The 21,040-nt window shown below is 38.1% G+C and overlaps 1 protein-coding gene across 1 annotated transcript in view; it reads right to left on the reverse strand.

Annotated features, from left to right (window-relative positions):
* The window catches only part of PTPRQ (protein tyrosine phosphatase receptor type Q), a 110,315-nt gene that overhangs the window by 43,529 nt on the left and 45,746 nt on the right, over nucleotides 1-21,040 (reverse strand). The window contains exons 34-44 of the mRNA XM_083698846.1: nucleotides 20,753-20,854; nucleotides 18,747-18,867; nucleotides 17,041-17,201; nucleotides 15,991-16,136; nucleotides 14,641-14,809; nucleotides 12,522-12,815; nucleotides 11,502-11,777; nucleotides 8,255-8,406; nucleotides 7,279-7,420; nucleotides 6,448-6,720; nucleotides 2,712-3,038 (exon numbers count right to left, since the gene is read on the reverse strand). Coding sequence (XP_083554972.1) covers nucleotides 2,712-3,038; nucleotides 6,448-6,720; nucleotides 7,279-7,420; nucleotides 8,255-8,406; nucleotides 11,502-11,777; nucleotides 12,522-12,815; nucleotides 14,641-14,809; nucleotides 15,991-16,136; nucleotides 17,041-17,201; nucleotides 18,747-18,867; nucleotides 20,753-20,854 — 2,163 coding nt within the window. The remainder of the gene's footprint in view (nucleotides 1-2,711; nucleotides 3,039-6,447; nucleotides 6,721-7,278; nucleotides 7,421-8,254; nucleotides 8,407-11,501; nucleotides 11,778-12,521; nucleotides 12,816-14,640; nucleotides 14,810-15,990; nucleotides 16,137-17,040; nucleotides 17,202-18,746; nucleotides 18,868-20,752; nucleotides 20,855-21,040) is intronic.

Genomic DNA, 21,040 nt, shown 5'->3' on the forward strand with positions numbered 1-21,040 from the left:
TTTACAACACTAACATTTTACATAAAATAAGATTATTTGAACAAATATTTTAAAATAAATATTAGATTAGACAGTAGTATTTTTCAAAGGCAAAATTCTGAAATGGAAAGGTATCTTCTATTCTATTATTGCAAGATCTGTGATGAATTAGGGGCAATTCAGGATTATTCCCTATGCCCTTCAATCCAGCATTTATCTGGTGATTTTAATAAGGCATGTAACGGCAGTGAAAGTGGGGGGGGAAGCAATTTCTGATAATATAACTTCTGTGGAAATGTATTGGTCATACCAATGTCCTTGTTCTGGGCAATTTTGATGAGCAAAGTTGTTATATGAATTCCTAGACCTTGCAAAGCATCCTGGGGGCAATATAGGTAGAAGAAAGTGACTAAACATATGATTGCAGCTGAGGAGGTCTGGCTTATGCACCTCTGCCTGTAGTCCTGGCTTGTTTTATTTTTGCATCCTGTCTACAGTTGTTCATGTGCTGCTCTTGTTAGCCTTTGCATCCTCAAGAAAAATAAGGAAGGAATGATGAACAGACTCAATTGACTGCAATCTTTAAATTTGCTTATCAGTAAGCTCAACAATGCGTATCTAGAAACAGGGCAACGGCGTCCTGAATTGCTCAAATGAAACGTTTAACGATGGAGAAACAATAACCCTTGTACAGGGATGATGAAGGCAGAATGAGTGTAGGGAAGGGAGTAATGATTGCACCCTACCCAAACCTCTACATCCCACTTTCTGAACAGCATCCACATATGTATAAACTGTAGCTACAAAGCCTTTATGTACCCAGTCTATAGTCTGTCCCATGCAGAAAGCCTCAAGAGTTTAAAGCTATGAATTTATGTATAACTCAAGCACTGTGCACAGCTAGCTGGACATATGGAGATCATGGGCAAAACCAGCTGGAGCAATCCTGAGACTCTCATCCTATGTTCATTCTGTTTACATTGTCATCTGCATGGGACGAATGGTTCTCACAATGCATTGGAAGAAACTATACAAGCAGATTTAGGTTCAAGCTGGGTTGAATGTTATCTTAAGAATCAAAGCAAGACACAGCCACTGTTCCTAGGGTTACTAACTTGGAATGGAGGTAGAGTTCATGTGCCCTTAGCATTGTGTGAAAAGCAGAAAAGCAGGCAAAGCTCACTGACTACATAACCGAAAGCTTTGCTATACATAAACCAACTTCAAAGCAACCAGTGCCTAAAGAGGACAGAGCCACAATCTTTAATAGCTATTAAAAAGAGGGAATTTCAGTATGGTCAGGTTTTCTCACAAGTCTACGACAAGCTGCAGCTGTCAAAAATTCTCCTTTTCTGAACCAAAGTTATGGTTTAATATCATGGTAACGGCAAAGTTTGATTCTTTAGAAAACAGATCCCATTGCAAAGTGGACTTGTATAATTTATCAGCAATGCAATAACACTGCCATCAAACTATTTTATGAGACAGAAAGACAGTTCCTAAGAGGACAATCTATAAAACAGAAGGCTGAGTACTCTATCTAACTATGGGAGCAAAACTAGCATTGGTGACTATTTAATAGTAAGTATCATTATCCTTACCTCTGTGTAAACATGTATTGAATCTTTCCAAAATTGCTAATGTTTTTAAAATGTAAGAAAATCAATTTTAACTTTACCACGCAATTGTCAGACATAGCATGCATGAGCTGAACCCTGCACTTTCTACTTTGTAATTGCACCATGGCCACAATCCTGAATATCCAACTGATTTAGCCCATTGAATGACAGAACCACCCAAAAGCCTTTTAAAACTCACTCTATCCAAAAAGCAATTTCAACGTTTGGTATGAGCTTTTAAAAGGGAGATACTGTTAGTGCTTGTGAAATTTTAAAGCTTAGTGTACAAAACCCCAAAATTAAACAACTGCTAAAATAGTAGATTATTGGAGCAAACAGTGACTTGATTGGTTTGGATTTTTCTAGTTAACATTTCCTTGAAAAACTCCTAAGAGAGGATTGCTGAGCACACATACACCAAAAAAAAACACCTTGCCATTTTCTATAGGGGGGAATGTGAAATACGTTTTCCCTCTTATTTTAAACAATTTATACAGTCTGAAAATATCTAGATTCAGCAGCTGCTTTGGATAATGACCACAACAAGCAGCTGTTAAGATCTACAAGTGAGACTTTTTTCTCAGAATTGCTGACTACGAATACATTCTCCTGTATATTTCTTCAGAGAATTGGGAATGGTAAGGTTAATTTAAAAAGTTAAATCATATCAACTGTACATTATGTTTATGCTTTGAATATGGACTTCCATGATTTTGCTAATGTTTTTAGGTGGAAAATGTAGTAGTCATGGAAAACAGAAAAAAATGCTAACTTCAATGCAATATGATTGCTGTCAGACCCTCTTCCTCTTTCGTGACTATTGTATACAGTATACCGTATGCTTAATTCCTGACATATGCAGCACTTATGAATTCCTGAGGATGCAACTGGATATAATTGAATAATACAAGTTCTTACAGGCAATGGATTTTTAACAATGCTTATATACCGGTACTTGATTGCATTTTACATTTGAATATCCAGAGAAACATATCGGGGTACCATTGATAAATTCAAGGTAGCTGTATCATCAACTGTGCATGGTTTGAATTATTCCAGACCTTTATAGATTTGATGTCCATGTAAAACTAAGAGATAGTCATTCTTACTTACAGCCAGGAAGAGTTTGTGTAGAAATCCATGGTGAAGAGGTGCCAAAACCAGCATTCGTACTAGCAGAAACTCTAAATCTATACCATCTAAATTTTTTTAGGTCATAGACTGTTTCCTCTGACAAAGTGCCAACAGTATATGAATATTGCTCCTGCTCATATTCAATACATTCAGCAGCTTCCCAGTTGTTGCAATGGATAGATCGTAACTGCGCAGTAATCTTGTAGTTTTGAAAGTAGCCAAAGATAGTAACTGGCATTCTCCATCTCAAGGTCACACTTGTTGATTGTATGCTTGAAAATGAAATATCTCTGGGAGCGCTGGGAGCTAAAAATAATTTTTGAAATGTTATGTACCACACGTTACAGTAAGCAATCAATAGCTTGTGCTTATTGTTGAAAACAGGGTTATGCTAAACACAACTGCAGTTAAAGATGGTTTAATTGTTTCTCCCTATAAATTGGTAATGATTTGTGTGTTTTGAGAATGATATACATTGGCACACATAAGGGATATTTCCTCTTAAAACCTTTCTGAAAACATTCAATATCGTTAAGACAAACTAGAACTAAGTTTTTTTTTTTTCATTCTTTAAAGGGCCCTTGACATTTCTAGAGGTCATTGGAGATTTATGGTCTTAGTTACATTTGTGTTACAAAAGAATACTTGATGAATAGATGTTGGGACCTTTAGGTGGACTGATGAAAAATGTTTGTCCATAACAGATGATTCATGAATGTGAACTTTGCTGGCATAAGAATATTTAGTAAATTGATCATCACCGAATCACGATGGCTGAGTCATGTTTATAAATTTTGAGTAAGCTGCAGGATTATACTGGGAAGCATTCAAACTAGGAACATCTGTAAAAAAACATTGCTTCTTTGGGTTGGGGTTGATAAGTGTGGAAGAACAAGTACCTGCTTCTTTGAACAAAAGATATTTCAATCCTGTTCGTATCTGTAACCTTGGAGCATAATTGTTTTGAAGTTGTCTAATCTGTTGCATATAACACTTTATCAAAGATGTTACATCACTGAAGGTCAGTATTAGGCCTTTTCAGTTGTCTGGTGTATCTATCTCAAGTAGTTACAGACACATTTTGTATAAACTGTATGTGTTATTTATATAGAGAAAAGCTAATTTTGGAATACAATTCACATGCAAGTTAATTTAAGTCCAAGAACCTCTGTGTACATCAAAGAACACAAATGGCCAGTCATAGCAGGAACTCTGCCACACTTTGGGCATTTACAACAAGAGCCTCCATAATTACAGAGTCAGATGTCCAGGGAACCATCAAATTGAACCCCACAGCAGCAACATATATTGCAGTTCAGAAGTGAACTGTTGCTAGGAAATAAGACCCACTGAATACAATGGTACTTATTCTGTAAGAGCCCTATTAAGTAAACATCTAGGGAATTCATAAAACAGTATGGAAGTACAGATGTACCCAAAGACTTTTAGCACATGAGGGCAGATCAACATTCACAGAGGAATATGTGAACAAATGTACTTCCTTCCCTGGAACAAAAGGGGGGAAATAGACTGGGTTGTATATATTTATTTCTTACATAGTGAACCAGACCTCAGGAGGGCTAGATACATTTTTAAAGACTGTATTATCAATATGGTAGTTTAAAGGAGTCACAAAAGAACCCCAGTTAAAAGATAGCCAGGACAAAAATAAGTTTGCTGAATACTCCTTTTTCCTACCAAAAGGTAAAGGTAAAGGTACCCCTGCCCATACGGGCCAGTCTTGACAGACTCTGGGGTTGTGCGCCCATCTCACTTAAGAGGCCAGGGGCCAGCGCTGTCTGGAGACACTTCCGGGTCACGTGGCCAGCGTGACATAGCTGCTCTGGCGAGCCAGAGCCGCACACGGAAACGCCGTTTACCTTCCCGCTGGTAAGCGGTCCCTATTTATCTACTTGCACCCAGAGGTGCTTTCGAACTGCTAGGTTGGCAGGCGCTGGGACCGAGCAACGGGAGCGCACCCCGCTGCAGGGATTCGAACCGCTGACCTTTCGATCGGCAAGTCCTAGGCGCTGAGGCTTTAACCCACAGCGCCACCTGCGTCCCTTTTTTCCTACCAAAGTCTTCCTTAAATATAATATTCAAAAGATGCCTCTCCTCAAAGCAGAAAGAAAACTTTGTATAATTGGAAGATTTGTCTTAAATCCTTCTTTGCTCAATTGCCTTAATATGATTGCCTGTTTGCTGTATTTATACATATTATGATTGTTAGGTTTATCACAACTTAATTCAGTTTAAGATGGATTGTGGAGAAAATGATTTATTAGGATATTAGGGTGTGGTATCTAGATTAACTGCAATAAGTACTTTACCAAAGCATGAATTTGAGGGCCATTTGCTTCCTTTTATTGAAAGGGAGTGTACAAAGACTATATGCAAAAAAAATATAAAAATATTATTTAGAACTGAATAGAACTGCAACCTTCAATGGAAGTACACAGTTTATCAGGCCATAACTTGGGAATCTGGAAGGAATGGAAAGGGCATGGGTATGTTGGCTGCATTCAGACCATGTTTTTAAATATAACCTTTTCAAATTGGTGTAAAAAAATTAAATGCAATGGTTGCAGCAAGAAAACAACAGCAATGTTGCAAATGCAACCAACATACCCAGCAGGCAAAGGCTGCCATTAAAGCAGTAAGGTACTGGATCCAATGGTGCCTTTCTATTCATGGAAGGGTTGAAGCAATTCCCACAAATTCCCCAACTGCTCTGCAGTCCCTTGCACCATTTCCCACACTTTTCCAGAGAGCCTCCCTCACAAAATTTGGAGTGTGCGTGTATGTGAGTACCGAAATCATTAAAGGCATGGACTAATAGAAAAGAGATTTACCTAGCACCTAAATCTCATTACATGCCATTACTGACATGTGATCAACCTACGTAAGGGCTATATGGGGTCTCAAACTGTGAACTCCACCTGAACCCCTGTGACCAGGCCTTTAGCACCTGACCTCATAAGCACTTCACTCCAATAAGAGTTGAACTCTCCACCTTTTGTGAGAAATGTCCATGCTCTGCAACACCCAGGGGCTATACTAGGGGATGCCAGTACAGAGATCAGTTGGGCTCTGCCCATTGCTTAAAACAATCAAACAGTACTTCCAGAGCTGCTGTTCAGAGATTTTCCAATGAGGCAGTGAACCTAATTTGATTTCACTTGGTGTCAAAAATAAATGCTTTGGCAGTGACTCAGTGTTGGCTGTGTGTCTGTGACTAACATAGACCACCATAAATAAGAAGCTGAGAACAACTATAAAACTGTTTCCATTCCTAATCACAAGTCTCCAGTTTCAAGTGGTAGCAACTCAATGGAAAACAATTGATGTGAACATATATTTAAGAATATGTTGACCTAATAATGACCATTTTCTTCTTGTTGTTACTCCTGGCATTAGGCCAGAATATGCTTATTTGTAAATAACTGCCACTGCTTTCAATAAAATACTGACTTTCCAGTAAATTCATTAAAATAGAAAATCATAACTAACACAGCAGAAATCTAAGTTATTTTCATAATGTGGCTTTGCTCCTTTTACCACACTTCTAATAATATCCTAGTTCTTAGTCCATGAATTCGTAAGAATATCCTCTTGAGATATGAGAAACAAATTCATGGATTGGGATAGCCTAGCAAATGTGAGTAGGGAAAATATTATTTACATCAAGTGCAATTGTAACCACAAGAATTGTTACCTGTTTCTGGAAATGTGCTGGCATTGCATAGCTGCTCCTTTCCATCCCCAGCAGCTGTCACAGCCTGTATTTTAAACTGGTAAGAAGTATTTGATAACAAGTCTCTGAAAGTATGCACTGTTTCATTATCAGAAGACAAGATTGTTGAATTCTTTCCAAATGTTATGATGTAATGGGTAATAATCCCATTTGTCTTCAAAGGAGGGTCCCACTGGACTAGGACTGACTGCCAACTGGTTGCAGTACATTGGATATTCTGGACAATATCTGGAGCTTCAAAGAGAAACATGCACCATAGGTTAACATTCCTAAAAAACTGAAAGGGCAGTTGCATTAGAGTATACTTCAGTATGCGCATGGTAATGTTACAAGCAAGGGGCAAGCATTCCAGCTATTTGAGATGACAGCATAACTAGAGCTCTTGACGAGAGAGCTATCGAGGGAAGGCCTTGGTTTAGCACTGTGCCGCAATGCAAAGAGAAAGAGGGACAACAGACTTTACACAAATGGGTTTTAACAAGCAACAGCTGGGTTAATGACAGCTTTCATGAATTTTGTTGCACAAGGGACAAGGACCTCAACTAAGAGGATAGCCTGTCTGCTTACAGAGGAGTCCTCCCAGTCCATCTGATGTAGGAAACTGAAGGAAGCCAAGGTTGACAAGTTGAGAGACAGTATGCTCCTATGACAGACAACCTACCTGGTAGGCAAGGTAAAAGTCCTAAACCAACTTCTGAAAGTGAACTTGTCCTGGATTGCCCTTTAACTTAAGGTTTCTTAAGTGTGCAGGGGGAAAACCCCCAAATAATATTACATTTCAAGCAAGCTAACCTGATTCCATTGTGGTCAGCTGAACAAGATTGCTGAATTGATTGCCGTTTCCAACTTTTGTGAATGCAGAAACACTGATGAAGTAAGTGTTGAATGGTTCTAGTCCAAGAATATTAGCTTCATTGTGTGAACCTGAAATGTTCTTAGATGAAGAAAGCAATTACTATAAAATTGCTATTTTTGCAAGATTTTCCACAGAATTGAAAACTGAGACTTGTTGCACCTTAAAGACTAACAAATTAAATATGGCATTAGTTTTCATGAATTAGAGTCCATTTTGTTAGATGAATGACACATTAGGCTCAGTTGGCTAGGTATATATGGAATTATAGAGGGGGAATGGAAACAATGGGGTCAAATCATAATTAAATGCCATAAGTACAGCCGTGACAATTCAAATTAAGGACCATTCACAACAGCAATAACTGGCATCATCCTAGTACTGCTAAGTTCATTCACATCAAGGGAATGGACAGGGCCTTGTGGACGATATTCACAGGCCAGGTGGGTGTAATCAGTCCCATGGGCCAAAGCTTTCTCACTGCTTGTTTATTTAGTCTATCCCGCCCCCCGCCCCCCAAATTCTTAAGGTGTGACTCCCTGTCCAATAAGCTGGATGAAATATTATTGTAAAATATAAACTAACCCAGTTCACCACTGGTCATACATATATAGGCAAGTCTGTAAATGCACGAATTATGGAAACAAGAAGTGTCCAGGTTAAAAAACAGCCTCCTTTGATTTACTTTGTACAACTGCCTTAAATTCACAAAGGGCATGTGAATGATTTAAAGCAAATCCAAGAAATTGGGAGCACTTTCCTTTCAAAAATTTCTAGTATGAAATTTACAAACTCCTTTTTATAGTGGGCATAGTTCAGAGTAGTTTTGAGGTCTTATTTCCTAGTAACAGTTCAGTCCTGAACCACAATATATATCTTAATTATATGTATGAATATAACATTAGGGTTACAAACCTGATAAAATGTAGTTTGACTGCAGTTATCCAAAATGTTAAAAACGTATCTTTGAATAACACCATTTGGTTGAGGGCTTGGTTTCCATTTCAGCCATACAGAATTAGATGTGTAATTGGCAATTGTCAGGTTCTCAGGAGGAGCCAGTGGAACTATGAAAAGAAACATCATTTAGCTGTAACACTGTATATCCTACTTGTACATACAGATATTTTGTAAAAGCAATTCGCTCTTAGAGATTTGACATGCATTCATTATTTAACATCTTTCAGACCAATATAGCAATGCTATTAGTTCTATTAGGATAATTGTTATTTCAACCTGTTTGATATGTTTTTAAGAGCTGTATGTTTCTGTAATGAGTAATTGTAAGAAACTGGAAGATCTATTTATTTTCACTGCTAAACAAATAATAACAATCAAATTTCAGGCAAAGAGAAAATTAGTCAGCTGAACCGCTAAGTTAAATCAATTAAAATAAACTTCTAGTCTTGTTCCTAAGACTTGCCATGCTACCTTGCAAGTGATTTGCTTGGGGAATACCACTATGTTGGTACCTCACACATTATAGCGCAAATATACAGGGGCGCCGACTTATAAAAAATATTGGGGGGGGCCATACCAGGGTCCTGCCCCGGGAAGTTTTCTAAATTTTAGATGAAAATTAGTGAGTTTTAAAGTTTTTAAAAAGTATTTTAGAGTCATATGATCAACATTAGAACCCCAAAAACTCGACTCTCTATAACTCCACACTCCGGGAAACTCGACAAGCCTGAAACACTTTTTGGCTTTGAAAAAAGAAACAAAACAAAAACACGCACGGTATTTTCGTAAAAAGCTAATTTAATTTGCAGTAACAATTATGCTTATAGACTATTACAGAGCAGTGAATATATAGCTCTGAAAAGACTGAAATGATATTTAAATAAATCCTAAACTATCATTAAAAGAATAAAACATAAAATATTGCTGTCGCACAGTAATAGCACTTTGATTAATAAGTGAAATAGCTAATTTAAGCTTACTTTGAATAAGGCTGAGGGTTCATTAAATAAATATAATATCTCAAAGTTAATGCTTTAATACAGTTAATAAAGTTAATACAGTATGCCTAATACTGTATGTAAATACTGTAATACCGTATGTAAATAACGGGCTTTAATTGGGTCTTACACCCTAAAAATATTTAAGTATTTGAAAATAACTAATACAGTACTATAGTAATATAGAAATACAGTACTAAACTAGTACTAATATTTCAAAACTGAAAATTTAACATTCTGTATGTATTTAATTCTCTATTTTATAAAGATTTTTAATATCTGACAGTGAGTTTGGAGTAGCCCAATGCAAAAATCCTGAGGATCCATGTGGATCCATGCTTTGTAACCACGTTTTTGCACCACTGTGACCCTAGGCAACAGTGGGTGCGTGATTTTTTTGGTGCAAAATGTAGCCATGGACATGCTATGTGATCTGATGGTGAATTTGGGGTGACCCAATGCAAAGATCCTGAGGATCCATGTGGATCCGTGCTTTGTAACCACGTTTTTGCACCACTGTGACCCTAGGCAACAGTGGGTGCGTGATTTTTTTGGTGCAAGATGTAGCCATGGACATGCTATGTGATCTGATGGTGAATTTGGGGTGACCCAATGCAAAAATCCTGAGGATCCATGTGGATCCGTGCTTTGTAACCACATTTTTGCACCACTGTGACCCTAGGCAACAGTGGGTGCGTGATTTTTTTGGTGCAAGATGTAGCCATGAACATGCTATGTGATCTGATGGTGAATTTGGGGTGACCCAATGCAAAAATCCTGAGGATCCATGTGGATCCATGCTTTGTCACCACGTTTTAAATGGGGAGGGAAGGAAAAACACAGAAGGGACAAGAAGCACAAGAGGGGTGTGCGGAGAAGCAGCTGGCTAAGAATGCAGGGGAGGAGTTTAACGGGGTGGGGGGAGGAAAGGAAGGCAAAAGTCCCCCCCCCCCAAGCCAGCCCTCTCTCTCTCTCTCCCACCTGCATCCCTAGAGCACGGAGAGGAGGAGGTGGTGGGCTGGAGCCTGCACGCAGTGTGACTAGGAAAGAATTAGAAGGAAGGACTCGATCCTTTCCTTAACACTCTGCTTGCCAGGAGGGCAGGGGATTCCCTGCTCTTTGTTGAGTTTGAGCAAATGCAGCAACAGAAGCGGGTGGGCAGTAAGACCCTGAGGCAGAATGCAGGAAAGCAGCAGCTTCCGACTTCCCTCCGCCCGACCGCCCGATCTTATTTTTGCCTGATTTTTGCCTATTTTTGCCCCTGCGCTCCGGCGAGTCAGCTCCAGGGACCACACATTCGCTCAATAACACGCACAGACATTTCCCCTTACTTTTTAGGAGAAAAAATCTGTGTGTTATAGAGCAAAATTTACGGTAATAATTTTCTTAAATTATTGGGGGGGCAGAGCCCCCCCAAATGAATTTTTGAGGGGGCTCGGGCCCCCTCAGGCCCCATGGAGTCGGCACCTATGCAAATATATCATTGGAGAGGCTTCACCTTGCTAAAAAAAACCGCTCAAGAGTCTAAAAGAGAAGTTACATTGCGTGATTTTGCAGTACTTGACTTTCATCTAGAGGAAGGGCTAAAAGAACACCTTAAAATAGATCTCCCTACATTCTCAATCTGTGTAACAAGTAGGAAATTTTACCTTCTTTTTCAGTAAAGCATAATCTTGATAGGTGCAGGTCACAATGATTAAAACAATGTTAACAGTCAATTTAGAAACCACCAGAGAATGGTTCAAGAGGCAGTGTAATCCTCATTTCCTTGCTATCCCATCACCTAAACTGATATTTCAGCTAACAGGTATATGTTAGTATTAGCTCAATATTGTTTACACAGGTTGGCAGCAGATCTCTGGGGTTTCAGACTGGTGTCTCCCTCATCCCTACTTGGAGATCCATGGATTGAAAGCCTCAAGAGTTTAAAACTGGGGATTTTCCTGTTGTTATTCTGTCTCTCACAGCTACAATAAATCTACCATTAAAATTATGGACTGGTCATATCTTCGTCAGAGGGCAAACGGGCAAATTTAACAGGGGATCAGATACTTTTCCCCCTCACTGTATGTTAAGAAGAAGATCCTACTTCAATAAGTGTTCTACACTGCAGGGACAACAAATATTAAGGTAACGAAACCTTGTCTAATATTCAACTCAGTTTGTGTCTAATGATCTTGCTGGCTCCTAAACTAATTACTCACCAGATTCGTCTGTGAAGAACATCAAAACAGTGGATGGGCCAAGCCCTTTTCCAGTTCTTGCAGATACATAAAAACTATAGAGTACAAATGGTGAAAGATCTTCTAAGACAACTGAGTTATTGGAAGTAGTGAAAGAATCATTTCGATCTAGCCCATGCAGCTTTAAGACATAGCTTATTATGATGCCATTTGCCCGGGCTGGAGGATCCCAGGATAACATCACTGAGGTAGATGAAAGGTTTTTATAAGATGTCATAATTGGTGCAGATTCTGGAACTGCATCAATAGATAAAGGGGAAAATATTAAACTGCTGAAAAAACTTTATTGTGAAATCTCTAATAAGCATCTACACACACACACTTATACTTTTTCTTTCATTATCTAAATGCAGAATTGCAGCACACATTAGATAACAGTAATGGCATGCCCATTCTTTTCTTAACCACCTATAATTAATTCAGTTTAAAGTGATTAAAATAATTTCATGAGACAATATTACAGTAATTTTATGTTTTGAAACTAACATTTTGCTGAACAGAGGCTCGACATCTTGGCAAACACCACAGGGCAACATCATAGGATACAGCACCATCCATAAGCTAACTTGCAAATTAGCATGCAGACCAATCTATTCTGAAGTAAGCCCATGTCACTTACTTCCACACAGAAATCCAAGCTTAATTTACACACTTTCACAAAAATTAGGTGTGCAGTGCTGTGTTTTCCCTATAACCTTACACTGAATGGATATTTTAGACATGCAAAATTGAACCAAGGCTTTGAAAAATCCTGGTTATGAGACTTTAACATCACAACAGCTGTGAAGTTGGCTTATCGTTTTACCTCTTTCCTTGGTTTTGATTCTGCAGAAATTGTTTCCCATCACATTTTAAGCTTCTTTATATTGTGTTGTACAGAAAGGCCATAGTCCTCACAGAAGTACTCCAAGCCACACATTGCCCATGCCTGGACAAACCCAATATTTAAGGAACAAGAACAAAACAAAGTATGGAACATACCATCTTCTTCAGTTCGGATGTGCAGACTAGCAGTGTGCATTTCAGACACTCCGTTTTCTGTTGCTGGCGTGATTTTTAGAAGATAACTGGTATATTTTCCCAGTTTACGAAGAACCACATTTGTATCATTCAAAATGAGTGACAGAATCTCATGGTCTATTTGAGCATCCTGCATTGTCAGTGAAACCTTGTAGAAGACCATTCCATTAGGTTGGGCTGGGGGCATCCAGCTTATATTTACAGCAGTGGAAGAAATGTTTTGATAGGCCAGCTGTTCCACAGGTCCATCTGGAACTATAGCACAAATAAGCAAAAGTTACAGGGTCTGTATGCACTCTGTTCTCTTATACTTACATGTGGCTATACATAAGAACTAAGGATGGAAGTAATTCACATTGGTTTCAACCTGAAATGTTCCGGATTAATGATACTTAACTCGTTTTTTGAAAAGACAATTGCTTTTATAAACATAAAAAAGCTCTAGTCTTCTGTACTAAAAGTAAGCACATGCTATATATTCAGTGTATGTGGATGTTCCTTAGCCAAAGCATGATAAAGGTAGAGGAAAACATTATTCAAAGCTCCCTCATACAGTGGTACCTCGGGTTAAGTGCTTAATTCGTTCCGGAGGTCTGTACTTAACTTGAAACTGTTCTTAACCTGAAGCACCACTTTAGCTAATGGGGCCTCCTGCTGCCGCCGCGCTGCCAGAGTCCGATTTCTGTTCTTATCCTGAAGCAAAGTTCTTAACCTGAAGCACTATTTCTGGGTTAGCGGAGTCTGTAACCTGAAGCGTATGTAACCCGAGGTACCACTGTATTCTAAACAAAACAAAACATGTCCCTGTGTACACAAACCAGCATGTCTGAGAATAAGTTTCTTGTTTAGTCTTCTGTCTTTCCAGCAGTCAGGAAGCTTTGTATATGAGGGACCATTTTGTCCTTCACACACAATTGCAAATGCTAGAAATTGGAAAACGCACAGTATGCAACTCATATAGTCTGGATGTTACAGAGCTTTTATTGAGTTTAAGCAGATGGCTTTATTTTTGCTTTATATTCCCTCATCTAACAAGGGTTAAATATAGATTTCTTGGGGGATCAATTTGGTAATGAAGGCTTATTAAACATCTCATTAAAATGCAAAACCATGGTTGGTGAGGCATGTGCCATTATATCCTCTGATTCTTATGTGTTTTTAGATGGAAGTAAGTCCACTGATTTCAGTAAGACTTGCTTCCAGGATAGAGACCACACCTTATACTGAAAATTGAATTTTAGCATTCCACTAATAATTATAATTATTAGAATGTCAAATAGAATTTCAGAGATAAATCCCAAAGGTTAAAAGCCCATATATGGGATTATGAATAAATAAAAGCAATCTACCTACATCTACTTTATTAGAAACTGAAAATGGAACAAAGCTACACTCCTAGGAGCAATAATGATGAGAAAACTTTGCAACTTAAGTCTAAACTGGGGCATAGAGACTGTATGTCTGAGGAGGACAAGGAAGAAACAAATATAATTGTGAAAAATCTGCAGAGCAGATGGCTAGAGACTAGTATTAGCTAAAACAGGTGTACTGTGGAATACAGTAGTTAGGTCCAAATCAAAGAGACTCTGATAACAAGGTGGTCTGTTAAAAATAGTTAACTGAGATACACCTTAAATCTGATTATTGTACATCTAGTTGAATCTCTGGTAGGAGGAATGTCATAAATCCTAGGGCAGAGAAATAACTATACAGTGGTACCTCGGGTTAAGAACTTAATTCATTCTAGAGGTTCGTTCTTAACCTGAAACTGTTCTTAACCTGAGGTACCACTTTAGCTAATGGGGCCTCTCGCTGCTGCCGCGCCACCGCCACACAATTTCGGTTCTCATCCTTAAGCAAAGTTCTTAACCCAAGGTACTATTTCTGGGTTAGCGGAGTCTGTAACCTGAAGCGTCTGTATCCCGAGGTACCACTGTATGCGTACCATAGGTGCCTTTAAAAGGGGCACATAATGTGGTACCATCACTACCATATTGCAATCCTGCCAAATCTTTCCTTAGTAGAATAATTTCTACAAGTTTTACAATATATTTTGATATTTTTTTAAAAAAATGCATACCGTCTTGATCTGTGTACAAATGTATGATTTCACTGGTTTGGTTTCCATTTCCAAAGGCTGTGCTAGCACTTAACCAAAGTGTGTAGTGGCTCCATTTTGCCAAGTTGCTTAATACCGTAGACAAAGTTGCATTGTCGACACCACTGTCAATAGTGTAACTGGTAAAATTCTGGGGAGAGGTAGGAAGGAAATATTTGCACAAGAAAGCACAATTAAAACCAAACTTAGTAACCATCTCTGTAAACGGTGACCCAGTTGCCATGTAACACTAAGTGAAACCATGGTTAAGTATAAATGTGCAAACTCACTGTAAAAATCACAATAGTTTTGCTTTTTCCCTGGTCCTCCTGCAATACTACTTGGAGCAAATTACTGCCTGGTTTGCCTGGAATAAGACAAACTACATGCCTCAGTTCTGATATAATGCTAAGCAAAACCACAATTTAGCTTCAGGTACCATGATAGCAGGATGATGTGAGGAGCAGCATAGCAGCCATGATTTTTTTTATTGTGAGTACACATACACATATGTGTATCGGTGTATTGTGTGTATTGGTTGAGTTTTATGATATACGATATACGATATCTTTATTGTCATTGTCCCATGCAGGACAATGAAATTGAAAAACTACATAAAACTACATAAAAACTATATAAAACTACATACAAACTTCATAAAACTACATACAAACTACATAAAACATTCAAAACCCCCTAAAAACTCTGAAACCCCATGTTGCGTTTAGAACCAGAATGTGTACTGTGTAGTGTGTATTGGTTTAGTTTTAGTTGCAAACTGGGCCAAGATAAGGATTTTTTAAATTTATTTATTTGATATTTAAAACTATGTAAAATTACCTATATTTGTAAACCTTTAGATAACAAAATGCATCCAGTGGCTATATTTATTGAGCAAATGAAACTATATCAAGCACTACAGCAGTAATGACACTAAAGCTTTTAAGGATATAATTTCTATTTCTAAGCACACAAAAGGTTAGGTTTTGGCTATGTTCTTCATACAGCCACCAGAGGGGGCTTTGCTTATACTAAAACGGTAGTGAAAGTGAACCTTAAATTCCATAGTTTAACGAGTGTTGTAATGGCATGGAAACAAGGAGTCAAACTTCCGTGGTTTTCAGTGAAACTGTGGGTAGGTAGATGTGTAAGGATGTATGTATTCATAAGCCTGTTTCTGTTTCATACTGTGAAATGGGCTCATTCTGAGGGCTGTTTAAAATTAATATGAAGCTACTCCTCATGCTTATGGTGATCACGAACAAATTTACAAAACAATTAATTCAATTTTCACCATGGAAATTCAGGGAAAAGAAAAAAACTGAAATTTACCTGCATGTAAGTGTCTGAATCATTTTTGTAGTAAATCGAATAAAACTGTATAACTCCATTGGGCTTTTGAGGAGGATCCCAGAAGATCCGTACTGATGAAGAGGTAAGGTTTTTATACCACACATTTTTAGGTGGGTCACTTGGAGCTGAAAAACATGTTTACGTTTACCTTTTGTACAAGCCATTTTGGCATGTAATTGCTACACAAATGAATCAATAATACAACAAAGTTGATTTTCCTGCCCTGCAAAATTGGGGAGATTTTACACTATGCAAAATTTATTCATAATTTTTAAATTCAGTCTCATCCTCCAGATAAGGCATATAATGTGGGCAAATGGTGGTAGACAAGAACCAATAGTACAAATGCTATCTGGAAACACATTTGAAAGACCGACAGATATTTGGTAAAAATTGGGTTCATATTAAAGGTTTAGGTTGAAAGAGAACACATCAGAAAAAGTATTTTTAAACATTGTTAAAAAAATTATGAATTGTAGTTTCCTAGCCACATCATTTTAGTCCACATGTATTTCCCACCCACCCCCGTTTTAGTCTATGAAGGGAAAGCAATCTCAGAGAAGGCAAGACTGATCACCCCCCAAGTGAAGAGAAACAATATGATGAAAATGTCCCTTTATTTGATTGGAATAAGAATTCAGCTTCTGAATGCACTTGGCTTGAACAGAACTGAAATGCTATGAATGAGTGGAAAGAATCATGTTCTTTTTAGGAGGTACTTATTAACATGCAGCATCTATTACCAAATTATTTTACTTGTCTTAGGTGATTTGGATGCATAAGGTTTTATTTACTGCATACTGATGGGAACATTCTCAATAATAAATCAAATACTTCCTTTTATTGTTTACTTGCAATAATGTTTACGTTCTAACATTATTGTCTGTATACTGAACCATGAATGATGTCTTCCAGGTGATCAATAATAAAAGCTTTAAAAGTCATTAAGAACAATCAACAAGAAAAGTCAAAGGAAAAGCAGCAACAACCAGATTACAAAATTAAATTATGGCAACAACGTACTCTTACCTCCTTCAGAGGTAATGAAGCTGATCATGTCACTCTTTATATTTCCGTCTCCAAATCTGGTACTTGCTGTTACATAAACACTATATTCCATCTTATTTTCAAGATCTGTGATGTCTAATGAGGTTTCTGTTACATTAATGCTTCTTCTTGAAATTATATTCCTAAATGCATTAAATGAAATGTATAAATCACTGATGTTGTCCATAAACACATCTGAAGTTTGAACAGAATTTGATGTTAACCATTTGATTTTTGTCTGGTGGATAGAGGGTGGGTGATGATCCAGACTGGAACCGTTGTCATGAAGGGAGAAGAAATTTAACCTTTTGCCCCCACCAGTCAATAGCTGTTGTAGGGCTGAGTGACCATCCTAAAAGTGCCAATGCTATAGCTTTCCTGGACAAGGCTGAGGAAGGTCAAGGTTGAAGTCAGGAATGTGTGGAATGCTCTGCAGTGGAGCCAATCCAGAACTCCTGCAACAATATCCATTGAACCCCAACCTTGGGATCACTCTAAACACCTGAAGGAGCATCTCCAACCCCATCGTTCAGCCCAGACACAGAGATCCAGCTCCGAGGGCCTTCTGGCGGTCCCCTCACTGAAAGAAGAGAAGTTACAGGGAACCAGGCAAAGGGCCTTCTCGGCAGTAGTGTGCTCCTTGTGGAATGCCCTCCCATAAGATATCAAGGAGATAAATAACTATGCATCTGAAGGCAGCCCTTCATAGGGAGGTTTTTAATGTTTGATGTTTTATTAAGTTTTTATATGTGTTAGAAGGCACAAATAGTGACTGGGGCAACCCAGCCAGATGGGCAGGGTATAAATAATAAAATTATTATTATCATTATCCAGATAAACTACAGAAGCAGCAGGGTCAGCAGGGTGACTGCCTCAACCCTCTGGCCACTGCTGATCACACATATGGTGTGGATCATCCATCTTTTGTGGCTGCTATTTGACACTGGCAATTCTCCTTTTAGGGCAGCTAGCAAATGTGTGTAGTTCGGGGACAGAGAAGGGTCTGAATTGTGACCACTGTGAGGGGAAAGGGTTTAATCTCCCTATGCCAGGCTTCCTCAACCTTGGGCCTCCAGATGTTTTTGGCCTACAACTCCCATGATCCCTAGCTAGCAGGACCAGTGGTCAGGGATGATGGGAACTGTAGTCTCAAAAAATCTGGAGGGCCGAGGTTGAGGAAGTCTGGCCTATGCCATGGTCCCAATCTGGAATACATTCAGATAAACAAGGGCCATCTATTTATGAGATTATGTGGCAATGCATATAGATATTTGTTTCTCCAACACACACACACTTTTCCCCCATCATTGCCAATCAATGCAGATGTTATTAGGCTATATGGACTATATGGTCTGACTCAGTGTAAGGCTGCTTTTGATGTCAACGTATGACCATCACTTGCACTATTGTTGGACAGAGTGTAGCAGCTTGGATGGCAAAAACGTCTTGTTTTTTTTGAAAACTGGCATCCAAAATTACTTCAAGAATCTAGCGAGCACTGGCCTGCAAAATGTATAAAAGCTGCAGAAACCTCAGCTTTAATTCATAAAGGTCTAGTTGTTTAAAGTGATGAGCCAAAACTCATGCATAACAAATGTATAATAATCAACAAGTGTAAAGAGTTAAAAAAAACAGCTTAAAATTTCTGGTAGGTGACAGATTCTTATTTATCTCTAGAAAAATCTTACCAGACGTAAACTGTGTAATAGAGGATAATTCCATTTGGCTCCAGTGGTGGTTGCCATGACAACTTCACAATGACACCAGACAACTGTTTTACTGTGAGCAATCGCGGAGGAGAGCTAGGAGCTTAAAGAGAGGACACAATATCATGTTAAATACAATTTCAGTGATAAATAAATAAAAAATCTTAAAATGGCATTTTATCCATATAAATTAGAGTTTAAAGGAGGGTATTTGGTTTGAGGTGTTTTGTCTTTGTTTTGCAGTGAAATAATCAGGGACAATTTTGCATGGTGCTGTTAAGACATCTGTTTCTGCAATTCAATAGAAAACAGTATTTCATGAGAAAACAGAGCAATGGGTGTGTCACTGTGATTCACCTATGTTCCAAGTGCATTGTTGCAATTATTTCCTTGTAATAAAAATATTACATGTGAAAGCATGTAAACTACAGTAAAATAGTTCCTTTGAACTAGAAATAATTATATTAGCTCCAAAGGGTGGGGAAATTGCTGAGCAGCTTACTGATGGTTGGTTAACAGCACGAAGCATGTTTATTTATTAACCCCATTAAATTTCAAAAGAGTCAAAGGTTTATATGTTATGTAGACTCACGATAATTAAAACTCAGTCTGATCAAAACAAAAAAAATTCCTTCCAGTAGCACCTTAAAGACCAACTAAGTTAGTTCTTGGTATGAGCTTTCGTGTGCATGCACACTTCTTCAGATACTTTAAGGTGCACTTTAAGGTGCACTTTAAGGTGCTATTGGAAGGATTTTTTTTTTGTTTTGACTATGGCAGACCAACACGGCTACCTATCTGTAACTCAGTCTGATCAAGACAGTGCTAATACTATACAGTAAGACAATATAACAATGGGGGCGGAAATAGGTGTAGCTCAGTGGCAGAGCATGTCACACACACACACACACACACAGAGAGAGAGAGAGAGAGAGAGAGAGAGAGAGAGTGTCCTGGTCTTGTAAGCCCTATTCATGTGTTATGCATGGATGGGGACATGTTGCTGGCTCCAGTCTCAACATCACATTAGCATCGCTCCAACATCTGCCTAAGAGTTCCTTGAGAGAAGGAACTCTAGCTAATAGGACCAGTGGTCAGGGATGATGGGAATTGTAGTCCCAAAACAGCCGGAGGGCCAAGTTTGGCCATGCCTGCTTTAGAGATAGCCAAGTTCAACATGTAGATGTTTGAGAGGACAGGTTGGGTTAGCCCAGATAACAGAAGGGTGATCCTGTTCCTACTCCAACAAATGAGTGCCCTATTTGTGTTTAACTTACAAACAAAACTTTTTTAAAAAGAGGAGTTTTGTAGAACAGGGAAAGATCTCTATCTCGGATTTAGAAGACCAACCGCTAGCCAGTTCATGACCCATTGGTCTGATTCAGTATAAAGTAACAACAACTAAGATTGATCTGATTTGAACTATTTCAACTCATCCAGTGGTCTTTAACTATTCTATCTTAATTTTTAGTACATGTTAAGAAACAACAGCAGCAACCACAACAGATGATGGAACACTTCATCAGAAACAGAAATATTAACATTTAATTGTGTTTACTTTAACTCACACAAAACAGCACAGTGTACCAAAATTTCAGGTCATAGTGTAATCATGCATGCAAATTGGAATCATGATCACAACTATGAGAAATATGTGGTGCATGTGGTCTGATGTTCAGAACAGTCTGTACTTGCAAGAAAGAACACCCGAAACATTTTTTGTTTGTTTGTCATAGTACAGTACTGCTTTCTTTACTATGTAACTGAATTTTGGCTATATGAAAATTTTTTGAAATTAGCAAATGCCAACATAAAACTGCCTGTTTTTCCATCCCACACAGAAGTTTGTCTACAAACATTCTGACAGTCCCCCCAGCAATTGGATTTTTTTTGTACAACATTCTGTGCCTTCAGTCCTGCTTAGCCAATTGATGTTAAGGATGTCAACTGCATAAAACACTGTAATTAGACAATGACAGAAAGCTTACCATCTTCATCAGTCAACATGTGCAAAGGAGCACTGCGAGGACCTTCACCCTTTACAGTGCTTGAAGATACCTCAACAATATATCTTGTATATATTTTTAAGCCTAAATAAATAATAAATTGTTAATAATATTTATGTTTGAAATTTTAGACACACATTTACTTGCACATATTTTAGAGAAGTCCCTCAAAGTTCAGTATTGCAATGAGAGAGAAAAAACTTAAATAAATAAAGGTTTAACCATTTCTATTTTGTTATTTTACAACAAATAAAAGTCACAAAATCCAAA

This window comes from Podarcis gaigeae (assembly GCF_964106915.1).
Source record: "Podarcis gaigeae genome assembly, chromosome: 10".
NCBI lineage: Eukaryota > Metazoa > Chordata > Lepidosauria > Squamata > Lacertidae > Podarcis > Podarcis gaigeae.